Here is a 21,370-nt window from a genome sequence, read left to right as displayed (position 1 = left end):
AAGCTGCAGACCAGTACCAGTCTGTGGCCTGTTGATGGCTGGTCCACACAGCAGGAGGTAAGCGATGACCATGGTCCGGTCTAGACTATCACAGACCAAGGTCGCCACTCACCTACTGTTGTGCTCCTGTATCATTTCGCCTGTGTGCCCTCTACCGGGTCTCCCACACATCACAGTGCCTCCACCTCATTGCTTGATAACAGATGTATTTAGAAGGACACAAGGATCTCTACAAGGACGTCATGATGGAGAATCAGCCGCCCCTCACATCACCGGGTAAGAGGAGACTTTATTGTAAAGGAGAGAGCAGTACGGAGGCTCCACCTAGATCCCCCATCATCTGATAAACACATAGAAACAATGTATTCAGTCAGTGTGTGTGTTTCCTACAGATGGATCCAGTAATGGGAACCCACCAGAGAGATGTCCCCGTCCTCTGTATTCCCGGGATTCCACACAGGAAGATCACACCATCCCCCACCATCATCAGGTAGGTGGGACTGAGCAACTAGAACTCAAAATGTATTCTAATCTATGAGAGGACATTCTTCTGTGTAATTTCTTATTTCTTTTTACCAATGTATTCTGTCATCTTTGGGGTTCAGGGTGAAGAACTGAAAGACATCAAAGCTGAGATTAAAAAGGAAGAAGAAGAAGAAGAAAAAGAGAGGTTGGTGAGTGGAGATCAGCAGTCTATGGAGGAGGGGGAGATGATTATGGGAAGTAAACAGGAGGAATCTTCTCTACATGAGGACACAAGTAAGTAAAAAAACACTAAATATAGAACCAGTTTCCATTATTATTTTTGCTTCTATGAGTATAAAGTTTGTATTTACATTGTTACATCAGAGGAGAAAAGGTCTATGTCTACTGAATTCATCCAGGAGGAAGACAGAATAACCATATAAAGCTCGGCCTCATTTTCTTCAGTTTAAAAATGTTCTTTCCTGAGCCAAAAAGGCAATCGGATATCTTCCCAGATCAACATTCTAAAATGTTTTTCCTACAATTATTAGTAATCATATACAGCAGTGGGGGCTGGTGATCAACATTTTTGGGGTGCAAACAAACTGAAAAATTAAATGTTAGTAATACAGGACTGTAAATAGTCATTTATCAGGTGATTATTTATCATTACTGCTAGAAACAACTGTGCCCATCATATGCAGCCTCACTGTGCCCGTCATATGCAGCCTCACTGTGCCCTTCATATGCAGCCTCACTGTGCCCTTCATATGCAACCTCACTGTGCCCATCACAGTAGGCAAATTACATCCACATTTCAAGTAAAAGAAAATAAAACCTCTTAACATAAGGAGTCCTCCTCAGAGCCCCCTTTTTACAGATGTCCCAGTCAGAGTCCCCCTTTACAGCAGGTGTCTTCATCAGAGTCCTCCTTTACATTAGCTGTCCCCATCAGAGTCCTCCTTTACATTAGATGTCCGAATCAGAGCCCCCTTTATATTAGATGTCCCCATCAGAGCCCCTCTTTACATTAGATGTCCCCCCTCTCCCCCCTCGTACTCACAGCAAGTTGCCTGTCATCCACCTTCGGACGGCCGGGATGAGTCAGAGAAACCGAATTGATGGCACAGGACCCGCCAATCACACATCACAGCAGGGAACAATGCTATAGAGGGAGTGCTCAGGGCGGAGAGTTCAGCGCCCCGAGGAGTTTCTAAGGGAAGCCAATAGAGCTTCTTGTTTGCAGTCATGTGATTGCAAACACATCATGCTTCCCATAGCAGCTGTGTGTCCGGCACCCTGCACACACCTAAAGGGCAAGTATTTTTGTTTTATTTTATTATTAATTTTCCGGTTATTGCAGCCAGTCATGCTTCAAATACACCTGTGTGTCCGGCACCTTCCACACACTTAAAGGTCCATCTCCATTCCTCAATATAACGTCATGTTCCCAACAAATGAGGAGGAGATACTGTACACCATATGAAAGGTCCATCTCCATTCCTCAATATAACGTCATGTTCCCAACAAATGAGGAGGAGATACTGTACACCATATGAAAGGTCCATCTCCATTCCTCAATATAACGTCATGTTCCCAACAAATGAGGAGAAGATACTGTACACCATATGAAAGGTCCATCTCCATTCCTCAATATAACATCATGTTCCCAACAAATGAGGTGTAGACACTATAGACTAGGGGTCCCCAAGCACCAAGCTGCAGACCAGTACCAGTCTGTGGCCTGTTGATGGCTGGTCCACACAGCAGGAGGTAAGCGATGACCACGGTCCGGTCTAGACTATCACAGACCAAGGTCGCCACTCACCTACTGTTGTGCTCCTGTATCATTTCGCCTGTGTGCCCTCTACCGGGTCTCCCACACATCACAGTGCCTCCACCTCATTGCTTGATAACAGATGTATTTAGAAGGACACAAGGATCTCTACAAGGACGTCATGATGGAGAATCAGCCGCCCCTCACATCACCGGGTAAGAGGAGACTTTATTGTAAAGGAGAGAGCAGTACGGAGGCTCCACCTAGATCCCCCATCATCTGATAAACACATAGAAACAATGTATTCAGTCAGTGTGTGTGTTTCCTACAGATGGATCCAGTAATGGGAACCCACCAGAGAGATGTCCCCGTTCTCTGTATTCCCGGGATTCCATACAGGAAAGTCACACCATCCCCCACCATCATCAGGTAGGTGGGATTGAGCAACTAGAACTCAAAATGTATTCTAATCTATGAGAGGACATTCTTCTGTGTAATCTCTTGTTTCTTTTTACCAACATATTCTATCATCTTTGGGGTTCAGGGTGAAGAACTGAAAGACATCAAAGCTGAAGTTGAAGAAGAAGAAGAAGAAGAAGAAGAAGAGAGGTTGGTGAGTGGAGATCAGCAGTCTATGGAGGAGGGGGAGATGATTATGGGAAGTAAACAGGAGGAATCTTCTCTACATGAGGACACAAGTAAGTAAAAAAACACTAAATATAGAACCAGTTTCCATTATTATTTTACTTCTATGAGTATAAAGTTTGTATTTACATTGTTACATCAGAGGAGAAAAGGTCTATGTCTACTGACTACACCCAGGAGGAAGACAGAATAACCATATAAAGCTCGGCCTCATTTTCTTCAGTTTAAAAATGTTCTTTCCTGAGCCAAAAAGGCAATCAGATATCTTCCCAGATCAACATTCTAAAATGTTTTTCCTACAATTATTAGTAATCATATACAGCAGTGGGGGCTGGTGATCAACATTTTTGGGGGCGCAAACAAACTGAAAAATTAAATGTTAGTAATACAGGACTGTAAATAGTCATTTATGAGGTGATTATTTATCATTACTGCTAGAAACAACTGTGCCCGTCATATGCAGCCTCACTGTGCCCGTCATATGCAGCCTCACTGTGCCCATCATATGCAGCCTCACTGTGCCCATCATATGCAGCCTCACTGTCCCCGTCATATGCAGCCTCACTGTGCCCCTCATATGCAGCCTCACTGTGCCCATCATATGCAGCCTCACTGTGCCCGTCATATGCAGCCTCACTGTGCCCGTCATATGCAGCCTCACTGTGCCCGTCATATGCAGCCTCACTGTCCCCGTCATATGCAGCCTCACTGTCCCCGTCATATGCAGCCTCACTGTGCCCTTCATATGCAACCTCACTGTGCCCATCATATGCAGCCTCACTGTCCCCGTCATATGCAGCCTCACTGTCCCCGTCATATGCAGCCTCACTGTGCCCTTCATATGCAGCCTCACTGTGTCTGTCATATGCAGCCTCACTGTGCCCGTCATATGCAGCCTCATTGTGCCCGTCATATGCAGCCTCACTGTGCCCTTCATATGCAGCCTCACTGTGTCTGTCATATGCAGCCTCACTGTGCCCTTCATATGCAGCCTCACTGTGCCCTTCATATGCAGCCTCACTGTGCCCTTCATATGCAGCCTCACTGTGCCCTTCATATGCAGCCTCACTGTGCCCTTCATATGCAGCCTCACTGTGTCTGTCATATGCAGCCTCACTGTGGCTGTCATATGCAGCCTCACTGTGCCCGTCATATGCAGCCTCACTGTGCCCGTCATATGCAGCCTCACTGTGCCCGTCATATGCAGCCTCACTGTGCCCGTCATATGCAGCCTCACTGTGCCCGTGATATGCAGCCTCACTGTGCCCGTCATATGCAGCCTCACTGTGTCTGTTATATGCAACCTCTCTGTGCCCATCACAGTAGGCAAATTACATCCACATTTCAAGTAAAATAAAAAAAAACCCTTAACATAAGGAGTCCTCCTCAGAACCCCCTTTTTACATCAGATGTCCCAGTCAGAGTCCCCCTTTACAGCAGGTGTCTTCATCAGAGTCCTCCTTTACAGTAGATGTCCCCATCAGATTCCTCCTTTACATTAGATGTCCCCATCAGAGCCCCCTTTATATAAGATGTCCCCATCAGAGCCCCCTTTATATTAGATGTCCCCATCAGAGCCCCCTTTACATTAGATGTCCCCATCAGAGCCCCTCTTTACATTAGATGTCCCCCCTCTCCCCCCTCGTACTCACAGCAAGTTGCCTGTCATCCACCTTCGGACGGCCGGAATGAGTCAGAGAAACCGAATTGATGGCACAGGACCCGCCAATCACACATAACAGCAGGGAACAATGCTATAGAGGGAGTGTTCAGGGCGGAGAGTTCAGTGCCCCGAGGAGTTTCTAAGGGAAGCCAATAGAGCTTCTTGTTTGCAGTCATGTGATTGCAAACACATCATGCTTCCCATAGCAGCTGTGTGTCCGGCACCCTGCACACACCTAAAGGGCAAGTATTTTTGTTTTATTTTATTATTATTTTTCCGGTTATTGCAGCAAGTCATGCTTCAAATACACCTGTGTGTCCAGCACCTTGCACACACTTAAAGGTCCATCTCCGTTCCTCAATATAACGTCATGTTCCCAACAAATGAGGAGGAGATACTGTACACCATATGAAAGGTCCATCTCCATTCCTCAATATAACGTCATGTTCCCAACAAATGAGGAGGAGATACTGTACACCATATGAAAGGTCCATCTCCATTCCTCAATATAATGTCATGTTCCCAACAAATGAGGAGAAGATACTGTACACCATATGAAAGGTCCATCTCCATTCCTCAATATAACGTCATGTTCCCAACAAATGAGGAGGAGACACTGTACACCATATGAAAGGTCCATCTCCATTCCCCAATATAACGTCATGTTCCCAACAAATGAGGAGGAGATACTGTACACCATATGAAAGGTCCATCTCCATTCCTCAATATAACGTCATGTTCCCAACAAATGAGGAGGAGATACTGTACACCATATGAAAGGTCCATCTCCATTCCTCAATATAACGTCATGTTCCCAACAAATGAGGAGGAGACACTGTACACCATATGAAAGGTCCATCTCCATTCCCCAATATAACGTCATGTTCCCAACAAATGAGGAGGAGATACTGTACACCATATGAAAGGTCCATCTCCATTCCCCAATATAACGTCATGTTCCCAACATATATGACTCCTGGAAGGTTTCAACAATTCTTCTAACATTTTATTGTAAAATTGTTTCTCAGCAGATGACCATAATGTCCGGAATACGTCTGAGGAACCTTCTGATAAATCACATCCCAGGACTCTAAGATCTCACAGGAGAAATTCTTTAATAGATCCGTCTATTCCCGAGGAATCTTCTTCAGGGCAGGAAGAGAGGTCATTGTCATGTTCAGTGTGCGGGAAACTTTTCACAAAAAAGAGAGAACTTCTTAAACACAAGAAATGTCACACTGCTGAGCCTCCCTATTCATGTTCTGAGTGCGGGAAATGTTTCACTCTGAAAAACAATCTTAGTAGACACCGGAAAATTCACACTGGTGAGCGCCCCTATTCATGTTCAGAGTGTGGAATAGGTTTCACTAATAAACAAAGATTTCTTACACATCAGGCAATTCACACAGGGGATTGGCCCTTTTTATGTTCAGAGTGCGGGAAAGGTTTCACTGAGAAACAAAGTCTTGATAAGCACCAGAAGATTCACACGGGTGAGCGTCCCTTTTCATGTTCAGAGTGCGGGAAAGGTTTCACTCAGAAAAAATGTCTTGATAAGCACCAGAAGATTCACACGGGTGTGCGTCCCTATTCATGTTCAGAGTGTGGGAAATGTTTCATTGAAAAAAGCTGCCTTCTTAAACATCAGACAGTTCACACAGGTGTAAGGCCCTTTTCATGTTCAGAGTGCGGGAAAGGTTTCACTGAGAAAAAAAGTCTTGATAAACACCAGAAGATTCACACGGGTGAGCGTCCCTTTTCATGTTCAGAGTGCGGGAAAGGTTTCACTCAGAAAAAATGTCTTGATAAGCACCAGAAGATTCACACGGGTGTGCGTCCCTATTCATGTTCAGAGTGTGGGAAATGTTTCATTGAAAAAAGCAGCCTTCTTAAACATCAGACAATTCACACAGGTGTAAGGCCCTTTTCATGTTCAGAGTGCGGGAAAGGCTTCACTGAAAAAAATAGTCTTGATAATCACCAGATGATTCACACGGGTGTGCGTCCCTATTCATGTTCAGAGTGCGGGAAATGTTTCATTGAAAAAATAAGCCTTCTTAAACATCAGACAATTCACACAGGTGTAAGGCCCTTTTCATGTTCAGAGTGCGGGAAAGGTTTCACTGAAAAAAAAAGTCTTGATAATCACCAGATGATTCACACAGGCGAGCGCCCCTATTCATGTTCAGAGTGCGGGAAATGCTTCAATCTGAAAAACAATCTTAATAGACACCAGAAGCTCCACACAGGTGAGCGTCCTTATTCATGTTCAGAGTGCGGGAAAGGTTTCATTGAAAAAAGAAGCCTTCTTAAACATCAGGCAATTCACACAGGTGATTGGCCCTTTTCATGTTCAGAGTGCGGGAAAGGTTTCATTGAGAAAAATTGTCTTGATAAACACCAGATGATTCACACAGGGGAGCGCCCCCATTCATGTTCAGAGTGCGGGAAATGTTTCACTGACGAAATAAATCTTATTGCACACCAGTCATGTCACACGGGTGAGTTTCCCAATTCATGCTCAGAGTGCGGGAAATGTTTCTCTACGAAAACAAATCTTATTATACACCAGAAGATTCACACGGGGGAGCGTCCCTATTCATGCTCAGAGTGCGGGAAAGGTTTCATTGCAAAAGAAAAACTTAAAGTACACCAGAGAATTCACACGGGTGTGCGTCCCTATTCATGCTCAGAGTGCGGGAAATCTTTCGCTCAGAAAGGAAGCCTTGTGTATCACCAGAGAATTCACAAGCGTGAGCGCCCCTATTCATGCTCAGAGTGCGAGAAATCTTTCGTTCACAATCGAAGCCTTGTGTATCACCAGAGAAGTCACACAAGATAACGATCGTTCTCATGATAACGGTGGTGTGTTGGGGGGTGGGGCGGAATATATTGAATGTTTTTCAGGTTCGGGTTGATAGATCTGAGTCTGCAGGGATTGAATTCTAGTAATACGATCCTCTAAACATACAGAGATGACTCGGTCCCGCACTCACACAGACGCACCATACAACTAAACTGTGCTAATACATGGCCAGATATGACAATACATGGACAACACTTCTTATTGGCTGATATCGTTTTCTGGACATTATTGGTCTTGTTATGTTTTACTGAAGAAGCCGGCTTCTCATTGGTCCAACCAATAATAAATACACTTTATGGTTTATTATGTTCAATTATAAAGGTTTTGATTTAGATTCTATCTTAGTTTTTTATCGTTTATTAACCACTTGAAGACCGCCATGTTATTCCCCCTTCCCGTATACGCCATTCTTTCCTTTCCAGCACAGTGATAATTTGACTGACAATTACTCAGTCATGCAACACTGTACACAAAATTATTTTATATCATTTTTTGAGACATGTAAAGCTTTCTTTTAGTTGTGATTTTTTTTAAATTTTTGATGATTTTTAATGGAAAAAAACCTAAACATTATGAATAAAAAAAATGTTGTTTAATAAAAATATTGCAAGTAAATAATCTTTCTTCGTAAATTTAGGGCAAAATGTATTTTTCTACATTTCTTTGGTTAAAATACAAAGCAAATCTGTGTATATTATCTACTCTGTGTGAAAGTTATAAAGTCTACAATGTATAGTGTATATATTGAAAATTAATCAATCCTGACTGAATTTCTAAATTCTTGAGTTTCTAAAAATATGGAAAATAAAAAAAACTAAATAAAATCAGATTTTATTTCACAAAGTTGTCATTTTAACAAGTTATTTCTCACACACAACATGCGTATACATAGAATTACACCACAAAACACAATTCTTCCACATGTTCCAAGCATGGGGATACCGTATGTGTAAGACTTTTTGTTCTGTCTGGATGCATAGAGGGGCCCAAAATCCCAGGAACACCTTCAGGCGAATAGTGCATCTGATTTCCTGACTATTTATAAAGTTTTCTTTTTGAGGCACTAAAGTGCCAGGATTGGAGAAACACCCACAAAATCACCACATTTTGGAGAGTAAACACCTCAAGGTATTTTAAATAGGCATGGTGAGTCTTTTGACGATTTTATTTTCTGCCACAGGCTTTTAAAAAAGAAAATTATTATTATATTATTTTTTTACACAAAGCTGTCAATAAATAAAATTTCCCAACACACAGTATGGTCACACTTGGAATTTCCCCCCAAAATGCATTTTACTACTCCTTCCTAGTATGGAGATACCACATGTGTGAGACTTTCAAAGTCTAATGACATAGAGAGGCCCAAAATCCAAGGAGCACATTCAGGCGAATAGTGCATCTGATTTCCTGACTATCACATTTTTTTTTGAGCCACTAAAGTGCCAGGATAGGAGAAGCACCCACAAAATCACCATATTTTGGAGAGTAAACACCTCAAGGTATTTTTAAATAGGCACGGTGAGTCTTTTGAAGGTTTTATTTTTCTGCTACAGGCTTTTAAAAAAGAAAATTATTATTATTTTATTTTAATTTTTTTACACAAAGCTGTCAATAAATAAAATTTCCCAACACACAGTATGGTCACACTTGGAATTTTCCCCCAAAATGCATTTTACTACTCATCCCTAGTATGGAGATACCACATGTGTGAGACTTTTTCAAAGTCTAATGACATAGAGAGGCCCAAAATCCAAGGAGCACATTCAGGCGAATAGTGAATCTGATTTCCTGACTATCACATTTTTTTTTTTGAGGCACTAAAGTGCCAGGATAGGAGAAGCACCCACAAAATCACCATATTTTGGAGAGTAAACACCTCAAGGTATTTTTAAATAGGCACGGTGAGTCTTTTGATGGTTTTATTTTTCTGCTACAGGCTTTTAAAAAAGAAAATGATTATTTAATTTTTTTATTTTTTTACACAAAGCTGTCAATAAATAAAATTTCCCAACACGCAGTATGGTCACACTTGGAATTTTCCCCCAAAATGCATTTTACTACTCCTCCCTAGTATGGAGATACCACATGTGTGAGACTTTTTCAAAGTCTAATGACATAGAGAGGCCCAAAATCCAAGGAGCACATTCAGGCGAATAGTGCATCTGATTTCCTGACTATCACTTTTTTTTTTTGAGGCACTAAAGTGCCAGGATAGGAGAAGCACCCACAAAATCACCATATTTTTGAGAGTAAACACCTCAAGGTATTTTTAAATAGGCACGGTGAGTCTTTTGAAGGTTTTATTTTTCTGCTACAGGCTTTTAAAAAAGAAAATTATTATTATTATTTTTTTTTTTTTACACAAAGCTGTCAATAAATAAAATTTCCCAACACACAGTATGGTCACACTTGGAATTTTCCCCCAAAATGCATTTTACTACTCATCCCTAGTATGGAGATACCACACGTGTGAGACTTTTTCAAAGTCTAATGACATAGAGAGGCTCAAAATCCAAGGAGCACATTCAGGCGAATAGTGCATCTGATTTCCTGACTATCTATCACATTTTTTTTGAGGCACTAAAGTGCCAGGATAGGAGAAGCGCCCACAAAATCACCACATTTTGGAGAGTAAACACCTCAAGGTATTTTTAAATAGGCACGGTGAGTCTTTTGAAGGTTTTATTTTTCTGCCACAGGCTTTTAAAAAAGAAAATTTATTTTATTTATTTTATATTTTTTACACAAAGCTGTCAATAAATAAAATTTCCCAACACACAGTATGGTCACACTTGGGATTTTCCCCCAAAATGCATTTTACTACTCCTCCCTAGTATGGAGATACCACATATGTGAGACTTTTTCAAAGTCTAATGACATAGAGAGGCCCAAAATCCAAGGAGCACATTCGGGCTTTAAAAGAGCATACTGTAAATTACACATTTCATTTTCTGACAAATTATCACATTCTGGAGCGCCGATAACAGGTGACCCCCTCCTCTTTGTTTATTTACCGTTGGTGGTGTCAGTTGGCGGAAGGTAAGCATTGCGTGCACACCACTTTTTTTTTTGGGGGGGGGGGGGGCAGCGGTCACATTTATAGTGATTGACACTGGATTTACTTTGTGGGACATTTTCTTTTTTTTTTAAATAAAGGATTTGTCAAAAACTGTATTTGTGTTCTTATTTATTTTTTTACACTTTTTTTGGTGAGTAAATAGGGCTAATATGTACTCCATATCATTCACATGGGGGGGGCTGGGATCTGAGGACCCCCTTGTCCACCAGATTTCAATAAGCCCCCTGCCTGCAAACCTCTTGAACCACTGGGCAAGGGTTATTGGGAAGAAAGGCCCTTGTCTTCATCAGCATGGGGACAAAGTGCTTTGGGGTGAGCCCCCCTGCCCCAAAGCACCCTCCCCCAATGTTGGCGGCATGTGGCCTGGTATGGTTCAGGGAGGGGGGACCTTTCTCACCCCCCTTTTGTGGCCTGCCAGGCTACATGCTTGGATAAGGATCTGCTATGGATTTTGGGGGTGACCTCACACTTTAAAAAAAATTGTGGCAAGGAGTTCCCCTAAAAATCTATACCAGACCCAAAAGGGTATGGATTGGGAGGGGACCCCCACACTGTTTATTTATTTATTTATTTTTTTAAAGCAGACACCAGTTTGTTTCCATTCTGCTGGGAATACCGCTGACAGCAGATGAGTCATGGTTGTGCAGCAGAGTCCCGGGCCCCCCAGAGGCCTAATGGTGACCTCAAGAGTAATGCCCAGTACACACGATAGGATTTTCCGATGGGAAATGTTCGATGGGGGCTTGTTGTCGGAAATTCCGACCGTGTGTAGGCTCCATCGGACATTTTCCAATTTGAGAGCTGGTTCTCAAATTTTCCAACAACAAAATCCGTTGTTGTAAATTCTGATCATGTGTACACAATTCCGACGCACAAAGTTCCACGCATGCTCGAAATCAAGCAGAAGAGCCGCACTGGCTATTGAAATTCCTTTTTCTCGTACGTGTTGTATGTCACCGCGTTCTTGACATTTGGAATTTCCGACCAACTTTGTGTGGCTGTGTGTATGCAAGACAAGTTTGAGCCAACATCCATTGGAAAAAAAAACCCCATGGATTTTGTTGTCGGAAAATCCTATCGTGTGTACCGGACATTAGGGAGAGCTGACACCCTTCCTTGTAAAGTGGGTTAGCAGGCATGGTGGGTGTAATGCAAGATGAAATGATGGGCGCCAGTCACTTTTTGAACGTGAACAAGAGATCTATTGTCACTTTACAATAACTGTGGGAGAGCGGGTTAGGGCCAGGACACCCTTAGGTAGATACAATGTTAATTGGCGGACTCAGAGACACTATAGGTAGACAGCTATACAGGGAAAGGCCTCTAGCTGGATGCCACGTCTGTATAGGTAGGACTGCTGTCTCCTATGCAGAGGCGGCTCTCAAATTAGGCAAATAAGGGGGTCACCTAAGGCCTCACACTCACAGGGGCCTCCCGACAGCCTAATTGAAGAGCCGCCTCTGCTGACAACAATGCCGCTGCGACATTAAGCTCAGACCGGCAGCGGTTTAACATTGCCTGTGAGAGAGAGAGCACAGACACCAGCACTGAGATAGAGAGCACTGACACCAGCACCAAGAGCACTGACACCAGCACTTTAAAGCTCTTAATATATGTAATTTATAAGGTTCACTTTTTTATCGCTTGAATTATTTTTCCCATTATGGGCAGGAGTGGGGCCTCATGTCTAGGTTTTGCCTAGGGCCTCAAAAAGCCTAGAGCCGCCTCTGCTCCTATGGCAACTGAACTTGTAGCAGTCACTAAAGGTATCTATACATAGATTTTGGTGACACAAAACAGTTTGTTTCTTATCTCACAGTATCTCACTGTAGGTCTTCAATCACTGAGCTCCAAGTCTATCGCTAGATTTCCAGATCCCAGTCATCACCGGATCTCCTGAGCTCTTCCACAGCTATCCCACTATATACTCCTCAAGCGTCATGCCCATTAACCTGCTGGGTCCGTGGCTTGGCACTCACTGAAGCTTTCCCCCTTCGCCATCCCTGGCTGGTGAGAAGACTGCTCTGGTACTGTAGTCTCCGGTAATAAGGTAGATGGTTCCTTAGTGGTGACTGCTTCCCCTTTACCTTCCCCGTCCGGCTGAACTTTCACAACTCGGTTGGACTCCAATCCTGCAGTCCCAAGCCTACACTGCTTCTCCCGCTCTTGGATAGGCCTCAGGCAGCCTAGCAGCCAGGTGTCCCCGAGATAGGCCTCTGGCTTCCGGGCCTAGCAGCCAGGGATGACATAACACAGGTCCACCTAGACAGCCATCCAGGTGGCACAGAACCCCGATCACCCAACCCCACCCAAATAAATAGGCTCTCCCAGCAGGCCAAGGGACTAAAGAAACCCCTGGCTATTGGCTGGGACACCCCATCCATTCATGACCTGTCCTTGCTATGCCCTTATCGATCTAATGTCGACAGCGCCACCTAGTGACAGAAGAGTAAAGGTGCAGCAATTAAAGAATTAGAGGGAAGTCAGTGGATCTTCTAACAATAAGCCAGGACAACTACCACCTGGCAAACTAAATTTGTTAGCAAACCTGCCTGTGCTGTCCTACTATCCCTTAGACCCCATTCACACCTGAGCGTTTTGTAGCTTGACGCCTGAAGCTACAAAACGCTGGAGGGGAAAAAATCCATTATTCTCAATGGAGATGGTTCACATCTCCACTCCAAGTCGCCTGAAGCTCAAACAAGTTCCGGACCCTTTTTTGTCGTGCGAATCGGGCTGATTTGGGCGTTTTTATTCCCATAGAAACGAATGGAAGCGCTCGATTCAAGCGTTTAGCGCGACAACGAGCGTTTCTATGGGCGTTTTGTCGCTGTATCTGCTCAAGAGAAAATATAATTTACATAATTTACATAAGGAAATGACGTAAAAAATACACAGGAAGTGCACAGATCACCATTTTTAGCTCAAATGGAGACCAGCAATGTGGAAGGAGAACTGGATGAGACAGTATGTCTCCTAGATCAGGAGAGCTTCATAAGAATGGTGAAGGAGTACCCTTGTCTGTATGATACTAGAGATCCATGCTAGCGGCCGAAAAAGGGTTAAAATCGCACACAAAGCACCGCTGCAGCGGCGCTTTGCCAGCGTTCTAGCGACCGCTAGCAGGGCGGTTTTAACCCTTTTTCGGCTGCTAGCGGGGGTTAAAAGCGCCCTGCTAGCGGCCGCTAGAACGCTGGCAAACGGCCGCTGCAGCGGTGCTTTGTGTGCAATTTTAACCCTTTTACGGCCGCTAGCGGGGGTTAAAACCGCCCTGCTATCGGCCGCTAGAACGCTGGCAAAGGGCCGCAATCGCACACAAAGCACCGCTGCAGCAGCGATTTGCAAGCGTTCTAGCTCCATATCTAGTTCTAGATATGGAGCAGGGAGCACAATGCTGAACCGGAAGTACAATAACCAAGTACAGTACCCAGGAAGCAGATGAAAAAAAGAGATGAATATTTTTACTATTGGCTGAAAAAAAAACGCAGAAGTTAAAAAACGCCAGAAAACGCTGTATGCAAACGTGCGAATACACACGACAAAACGCCGGTAAAAACGCTTAAAAACGCTACGCTGAGGTGTGAATGCAGCCTTAAATGACAGCCAGTTAAAGAGGAAGTAAACCCTGATGGGTTTACTTCCTCTTTCATTCCCTGCAAAGGCAAAGCATAATGGACTACTATGCATCGCATAGTAGTCCATTATGTGTCACTTACCTGACACAGGAGCCAGTGAAGTCACCGCTGTCCCCTGTAGTCCGGCGCATCCATCTTCTCGGTGGGGTCTCGCAGCTCCGCCACTGTCATTCGGCGAAGCCGCGATGACGTCACTCCCGCGCATGCGCACGGGAGCAGACATGCGCGCCAGCTCCGTCGTTGGAAATGCCACGCTCAGTGCGCATGAGCCATAGACAGCGGTGCCTATCTTCGGGCAAATATCTCCTAAACCGTATAGGTTTAGGAGATATTTCTTGGACCTACAGGTAAGCCTTAATCTAGGCTTGCCTGTAGGTCAAAGTGTGTTGTAAGGGTTTACAACCACTTTAAACCATATATCAAAGACATAACAAGTGCAGTCAAAGTGTAAAATGACCTTTGGGAAATAATAAATAGACTTGCAGGCATTTGTGTATCTAGAGGCAAATTTGAAGACCTTCTAGTTATCTGCATAACAACTAAAATGGCGTCTGTAACTGAGGTAAAAACTTTATGTTGATCAATAAGAAACTTTATTAACAAAGTCAAGACTTCCTGTTTTTTTTCCTGTGAGAAACTGAATTTCAAATGCAACAGGCAGCCACAAGGTGTCCTCAAAATGACAATCCTATATAGCAGTGGTCCCCAACCTTTTTGGCATCGGGGACCGGCTGCGTGGAAGAAAATTGCGGCAATTGTGAAGGGGGGGGGGGGATGTACGCACATGCAGGGGAGGGTGGGGGGGTTAAGCGCTTTTTTATTTCATCGGGGCAATAGCTGGTTTTCTGCTGTTGGCGCTTCAATCATCACAGCACCATGGTTGTTATGGTGTCAGCAGTGGCGTAACTAGAACCTTCAGGGCCCCGGTGCAAAAAATGATGGAGGGCCCCCCTGACCTCCGGGCCAGGGCCCTTCCCACTGATCTCAGGGGCAGCAGGACCTGGATAGAAGGGGGAACAAATCCCCTCCATTTTCCTTATGCAGCCACTGAATGCCTATCAGAGAGAGAGGAGGAGAAGCAGAATTTTAGTGGTTGCAGGAGAAAAATGGAGGGGGATTTGTTCCTCTAAATGCCCCCCCCCATCCAGGTGGTCAGGGGCAACATGTGTGCTATTGCAATTGTAACCCCTGTAGTTACACCCCTGGGATGAGTGGGTGGCAGCGGTGTTGGTGGGGGATGGGATCAGTGGCGGTTGGGGAGGGATAGGATCAGTGTCATCGGTGGTGGGGGGGTAGGAATGCGTGACAGCGGCGACGGAGAGATGGGATGTGTGGCAGCGGTGGGGGGGATGGGATCAGTGGCAGCAGTGGTGGTTGGGTAGGGATGGGATCAGTGGCAGCGGTGAGGGGAATGGGATCAGTGGCAAGGGTTGTGGTGGGGGGTTGGGATCAGTGGTAGGGGGGATTGAATGGGATGAGTGGCAGAGGTGGTGGGGGAATGTGATCAGTGCAATAGAATCCATGGCAAGGATGGTGGTTGGGGGCGGTGGGTGGGATTGAGTGGTGGGGAGGGGAATGGTATCAATGGCAAGGATGGGGTCAGTGGCAGTAGTGGTCATGGTGGATCAGTGGCGGTAGTGGTGGTGGTGGTGTGCGGGGTATCAGTGGCGGGGGTGGTGGTGCTGTGGGGGGTATCAGTGGCGGGGGTGGGGGTGCTGTGGGGGGGTATCAGTGGCAGTAGTGGCGGGGGTGGTGGTGCTGTGGGGGGTATCAGTGGCAGTAGTGGTGGGGGTGATGGTGCTGTGGGGGGGTATCAGTGCAGTAGTGGTGGTGGTGTGGGGGTGATCAGTGCAGTAGTGGGGGTGGTGTGGGGGGGATCAGTGCAGTAGTGAGGGTGGTGTGGGGGGATCAGTGCAGTAGTGGGGGTAGTGTGGGGGGATCAGTGCAGTAGTGGGGGTGGTGTGGGGGGATCAGTGCAGTAGTGGGGATCAGTGCAGTAGTGGGGGTGGTGTGGGGGGATCAGTGCAGTAGTGGGGGTGGTGTGGGGGGATCAGTGCAGTAGTGGGGGTGGTGTGAGGGGATCAGTGCAGTAGTGGGGGATCAGTGCAGTAGTGGGGGTGGTGTGGGGGTATCAGTGCAGTAGTGGGGGTGGTGTGGGGGTATCAGTGCAGTAGTGGTGGTGTGGGGATCAGTGGCAGTGTTGATATGGGTGCCACTCACTTGCAGATCACTCTGTTCACCTTCCTTGCTGGGTCTTGCTTGGATGAGCAGTAGCACTGAACAGAGGGGATGGGCGGGGCCTGTGAGTGCAGGCAGGGCCAAAGAAGATGGGCGGAGTGGGCGGGGACTGTGCCCGTGAGTGCAGGCAGAGAGTATGGGTGGAGAGGATGGGCGGAGCCTTGCAGTGTGCCCGTCAATGCGCTCGGTAAGGATGGGCGGATCGGCAGGAGATGATGGGCGGAGCGGACTCTCCGTGAATGACTGTACACCGTGAGTGTACTGTACTTTCTCCCAGGCGGCGGCGGGCCCCCCTACAGTGGCGGAACCAGAGGGCCCAGTCGCCAATGCGACTGGTGCGACCCTGGTAATTCCGCCACTGGCTGTCAGGATGATTGAAGCGCATTAATTCTTATATAACATTGTAATATAAAATGAAATAGTTCAACTCACCATAATGCAGAATCAGTGGAAGCCATGAGCATGTCACTTGCCACGTCCCCTGCCAGTCCCGCCAGATGATGAACGCCACTTACCACGCTGCCTGCCACCAGATCAGGAATGCCACTTGCCACATCACCTGCCAGTGCCACCAGATGAGAAATGGCACTTGCCACGCTGCCTGCCACCAGATGAGAAATGGCACTTGCCACATCACCTGCCAGTGCCACCAGATGAGAAATGTCACTTGCCACGCTGTCTGCCACCAGATGTGGAATGCCACTTGTCACGATGCCTGCCACCAGATGAGAAATGGCACTTGCCACATCACCTGCCAGTGCCACCAGATGAGGAATGTCACTTGTCACGCTGCCTGCCAGCAGATGTGGAATGCCACTTGTCACGCTGCCTGCCACCAGATATGGAATGCAACTTGCCACGCTGCCTGCCACCAGATGAGGAATGCCACTTGCCACATCACCTGCCAGTGCCACCAGATAAGGAAAGCCACTTACCACATTGACTGCCTGTGCCACTAGATGAGAAATGCCACTTGCCATGCCACCTGCCAGTGCAACCAGATGAGGAATGCCACATTCCACATCACCTGCCAGTGCCACCAGATGGGGAATGTCACTTGTCACACTGCCTGCCACCACATGTGGAATGCCACTTGCCATGCTGCCTGCCACCAGATGAGGAATGCCACTTGCCACATCACCTGCCAGTGCCACCATATGAGGAAAGTCACTTGCCACATCACCTGCCTGTGCCACCAGATGAGAAATGCCACTTGCCATGCCACCTGTCAGTGCCACCAGATGAGGAATGCCACTTGTCACACTGCCTGCCACCAGATGAGGAATGCCACTTGCCATGCCACCTGCCAGTGCCACCAGATGAGGAATGTCACTTGCCACGCTGCCTGCCACCAGATGTGGAATGCCACGCTACCTGCCACCAGATGAGGAATGCCACTTGTCACGTCACCTGCCAGTGCCACCAGATGAGGAATGTCACTTGTCACGGTGCCTGCCACCAGGTGTGGAATGCCACTTGCCACACTGCCTGCCACCAGATGAGGAATGCCACTTGTCACATCACCTACCAATCCCACAGATGGGAAAAGCTACTTGCCACATCACCTGCCTGTGTCACCAGATGAAAAATGCCACTTGCCATGCCACCTGCCAGTGCCACCAGATGAGGAATACCACTTGCCATGCTGCCTGAGGAATGTCACTTGTCACGCTGCCTGCTGCCAGATGTGGAATACCACTTGCCATGCTGCCTGCCACCAGATGAGGAATGCCACTTGCCATGCCACCTGCCAGTGCCACCAGATGAGGAATGCCACTTGCCACGTTGCCTGTGACCAGATCAGGAATGCCACTTGCCACGTCATCTGCCAGTGCCACCAGATGAGGAATGTCACTTGTCACACTGCCTGCCACCAGATGAGGAATGCCACTTGCCATATCACCTGCCAGTGCCACCAGATGAGGAAAGCCACCTGCCACATCACCTGCCTGTGCCACCAGATGAGAAATGCCACTTGCCATGCCACTTGCCAGTGCCACCAGATGAGGAATGCCACTTGCCATGTCACCTGCCAGTGCCACCAGATGAGGAATGTCACTTGCCACATCACCTGTCTGTGCCGCCAGATGAGAAATGCCACTTGCCACACCACCTGATGTGTATTGTCACTGCAATGGTGGCATTGGTTCAATGGTCGTTCTTGAGTAACGGAAGGAGAGTGGAGATGCGGGGCGGGCGGTTAGAGATGATGTCATCTCTCTGCTCCCCTCCGCACCTCTGACATTTCTCATGCTGTGAGGGCAGAAGAGCGGTGATGCTAGGCGGGCCGCCCACCTACATTGGTCTGGAGAAATTGGAACTGGTTTGGCTAGTGATCAGGAACACTGTGGCTGGCTTACACTAGACTGGCAACATTGGAACTGGTGTGTTGGTGATTAGGGATGAGCTTGATGTTCGAGTCAAACGTAAGTTCGACTCGAACATCGAGGTGTTCGCCCGTTAGTCGAACAGCAAATTTTATGGGGCATTTGCAGCAAATTTGAGTGCTGCGGAATGCCCCATTATGCAATGCGATATCGCAGTGCTGTATGATGATTGGTCAAAGCATGCACCTGACCTGGAAGCTTTGGCCAATCACAGCACGCTTTGCTGAAAGAGCCACAATTGACCAAAGGTAGGGTGCCTTTGGCCAATCATGGCTCAGGGGGACTAAGTCCATGCCCCACACTATATAAGGCTGCTTACATAGCGGCCGTGTATAGTAACTGAGGACGGAGATAGACAGAGCTAGATTAGGCAGGTTAGTTAGTGGTAGTTTATTTAATATATATATATATATATATATATATATATATACATATATATATATATATATATACACTCTGCATTTAGTGTAGACTAGATATTCAGAGTAGAATCTATATTCAGTCACTGCAGGCAGTGTAGTATATATAACCACTTAATGTGGTTAAGGGGAACCCCCCAAAATCCAGTTTTTGTACAATGTAGCCCCATACCCATTCACATAGGGGGTCCGGGATCTGGGGGCCCCCTTGTTAAAGAGGGCTTCCAAATTCTGATAAGCTCCCCACCTGCGACCCCCACAACCACCGAGCAAGGGTTGTGGGACCACAAAGCACCCTCCCCATGTTGAGGGCATGTGGCCTGATATGGTTCAAGAGGGGGCGCTCTCAACCATATTTACATATTGGCGCGGGCTTCCCCTTAAAATCCATACCAGACCTGAAGAGCCTGGCATGGATTTTGGGGAGACCCCCACACATTTTTTTTATTTTGGTTTGGGGTTCCCCTTAATAAAATGCACTGTGGGGGAATCCCAGGCCATCTTTTTCAATGACTTTTATGTGTATTGCAGAGACCCGACAATTCATTATAGCTAGTACTTTTAAATGACTTTTTTTTCCTTTAGAAATGCCATTTTGCTCTTGGACTGTTGTAAACATGGGAAACATGCGCCCCTTTCAAGGCATACTATAGACACCCCCGGTAATTTAAATTTAAAGGAATATTTCACTTTTATTGTTTCACTTTAAGCATTATTAAAATCACTGCTCCCGAAAAAAAAAAACGTCCTTTTTTTAAAACTTTTTTATGCATTGATACATGTCCCCTGGGGCAGGACCCGGGTCCCCAAACCCTTTTTATAACAATTCCAAGCATATAAGCCTTTAAAATTAGCACTTTTGATTTTTCCCTAATGCCGCGTACACACGACCAGACTTTTCGAGGGACTAGGTCCGACGGTCTTTCCGACGGACTTTTGGCGGCGTTCCAATGGACTTTCCGAATGAATGGACTTGACCACACACAATCACATCAAAGTCCGACGGATTTGAACGTGATGACGTACGACCGGACTAGAATAAGGAAGTTCATAGCCAGTAGCCAATAGCTGCCCTAGCGTTGGTTTTTGTCCGTCGGACTAGCATACACACGAATGGATTTCTTGGTCCGGCGGAGTTCCGGTGGAAAAATTTAAAACATGTTCTATTTATAAAGTCCGCCGGATTTTTGGCAAGCAAAGGTCCGATGGAGCCCACACACGATCGAATTGTCCGACAGACTTGTTTCGTCGGACCTTTGCTGTCAAAAAGTCCGGTCATGTGTACGCGGCATTAGGCTTTTAAGGCTGGGTTCACACTGCTGCGGGGGGAGATCCGGATGTGATTTGCACCGCACTGCAGTGAAAATCACATCCGATCTCCGTAGCGATGCGAGTTCAGCCATACAGATAGTATGGCTGAATTCGCATCGCTCCCACAGAAAACTCGCACGGGACCCTTTTTTTGGTCCGCAACAGAATCGGATTGCATGGGGGTTCACACCATGCGATCCGATTCCTGTGCGAGTGTGCAGATCGCACTGCGATATGCGGACGGATCTGGGGGTGTCATTAACATTTCATTGACACTCCCAGCCGTCCGCATAGGGCAGTGTGAACTGCCGGCGGGAGGTATGCGATGCGGGAAAACGCCGCGGATTCGCGGCGTTCCCGCATCGCTATAGTGTGAACCTGGCCTAAAGGGTGTTCCACGGCTTTCGAAATTTCCCAAAATTGTTCGCTATTCGGCGAACGGGCGAACAGCCAATGTTCGAGTCGAAGTCATGGCCCACCCCGAACAGACAGCCCATCTCTAGTCACCAATTAGAAAAGGAACATTTTGAACCACAGTTGAAATGCAATAAATCACAGAGATAAGATGAGAGTCAAAGATAAGTGATACGGGGGGGGGGTTAAAATAATTATGTAGAATACAGGAAAATTATGTGCAGTATATGAATTAAGTTTGACAGGGTCAAACAGAGGTCTGCTTGTGCCTTATTAAAACTGTTATGCCGCATACACACAACCGGACTTTTAGAGGGACAAGGTCCGACGGATTTTCGGCGGAGTTCTGACGGAGTTCTGACAGAGTTCTGACGGACTTTCCGAATGAACGGACTTGGCCACACACAATCACACCAAAGTCCGACGGATTTGAACGTGATGACGTATGACCGGACTAGAATAAGGAAGTTC

General features: G+C 46.4%; 2 protein-coding genes across 2 annotated transcripts in view; one reads left to right on the top strand and one right to left on the bottom strand.

Annotated features, from left to right (window-relative positions):
* The window catches only part of LOC143955405 (uncharacterized), a 50,843-nt gene extending 42,623 nt beyond the window's left edge, over positions 1 to 8,220 (top strand). The window contains 5 exon segments of the mRNA XM_077465458.1: positions 393 to 490; positions 606 to 759; positions 2,574 to 2,671; positions 2,787 to 2,940; positions 5,579 to 8,220. Of these exon segments, the coding sequence (XP_077321584.1) occupies positions 393 to 490; positions 606 to 759; positions 2,574 to 2,671; positions 2,787 to 2,940; positions 5,579 to 7,392 (2,318 nt within the window). The 3' untranslated portion in view covers positions 7,393 to 8,220.
* LOC143955192 (uncharacterized) overlaps positions 1 to 21,370 on the bottom strand; it is a 422,346-nt gene that overhangs the window by 206,453 nt on the left and 194,523 nt on the right.

The sequence above is a fragment of the Lithobates pipiens genome, unplaced genomic scaffold (assembly GCF_037356315.1).
Source record: "Lithobates pipiens isolate NorthernLeopardFrog02 unplaced genomic scaffold, aLitPip1_a1.2 Scaffold_35, whole genome shotgun sequence".
Lineage (NCBI taxonomy): Eukaryota > Metazoa > Chordata > Amphibia > Anura > Ranidae > Lithobates > Lithobates pipiens.
The sequence above is the reverse complement of the archived record's forward strand: the minus strand, read 5'-3'. Positions and strand labels throughout refer to the sequence as shown.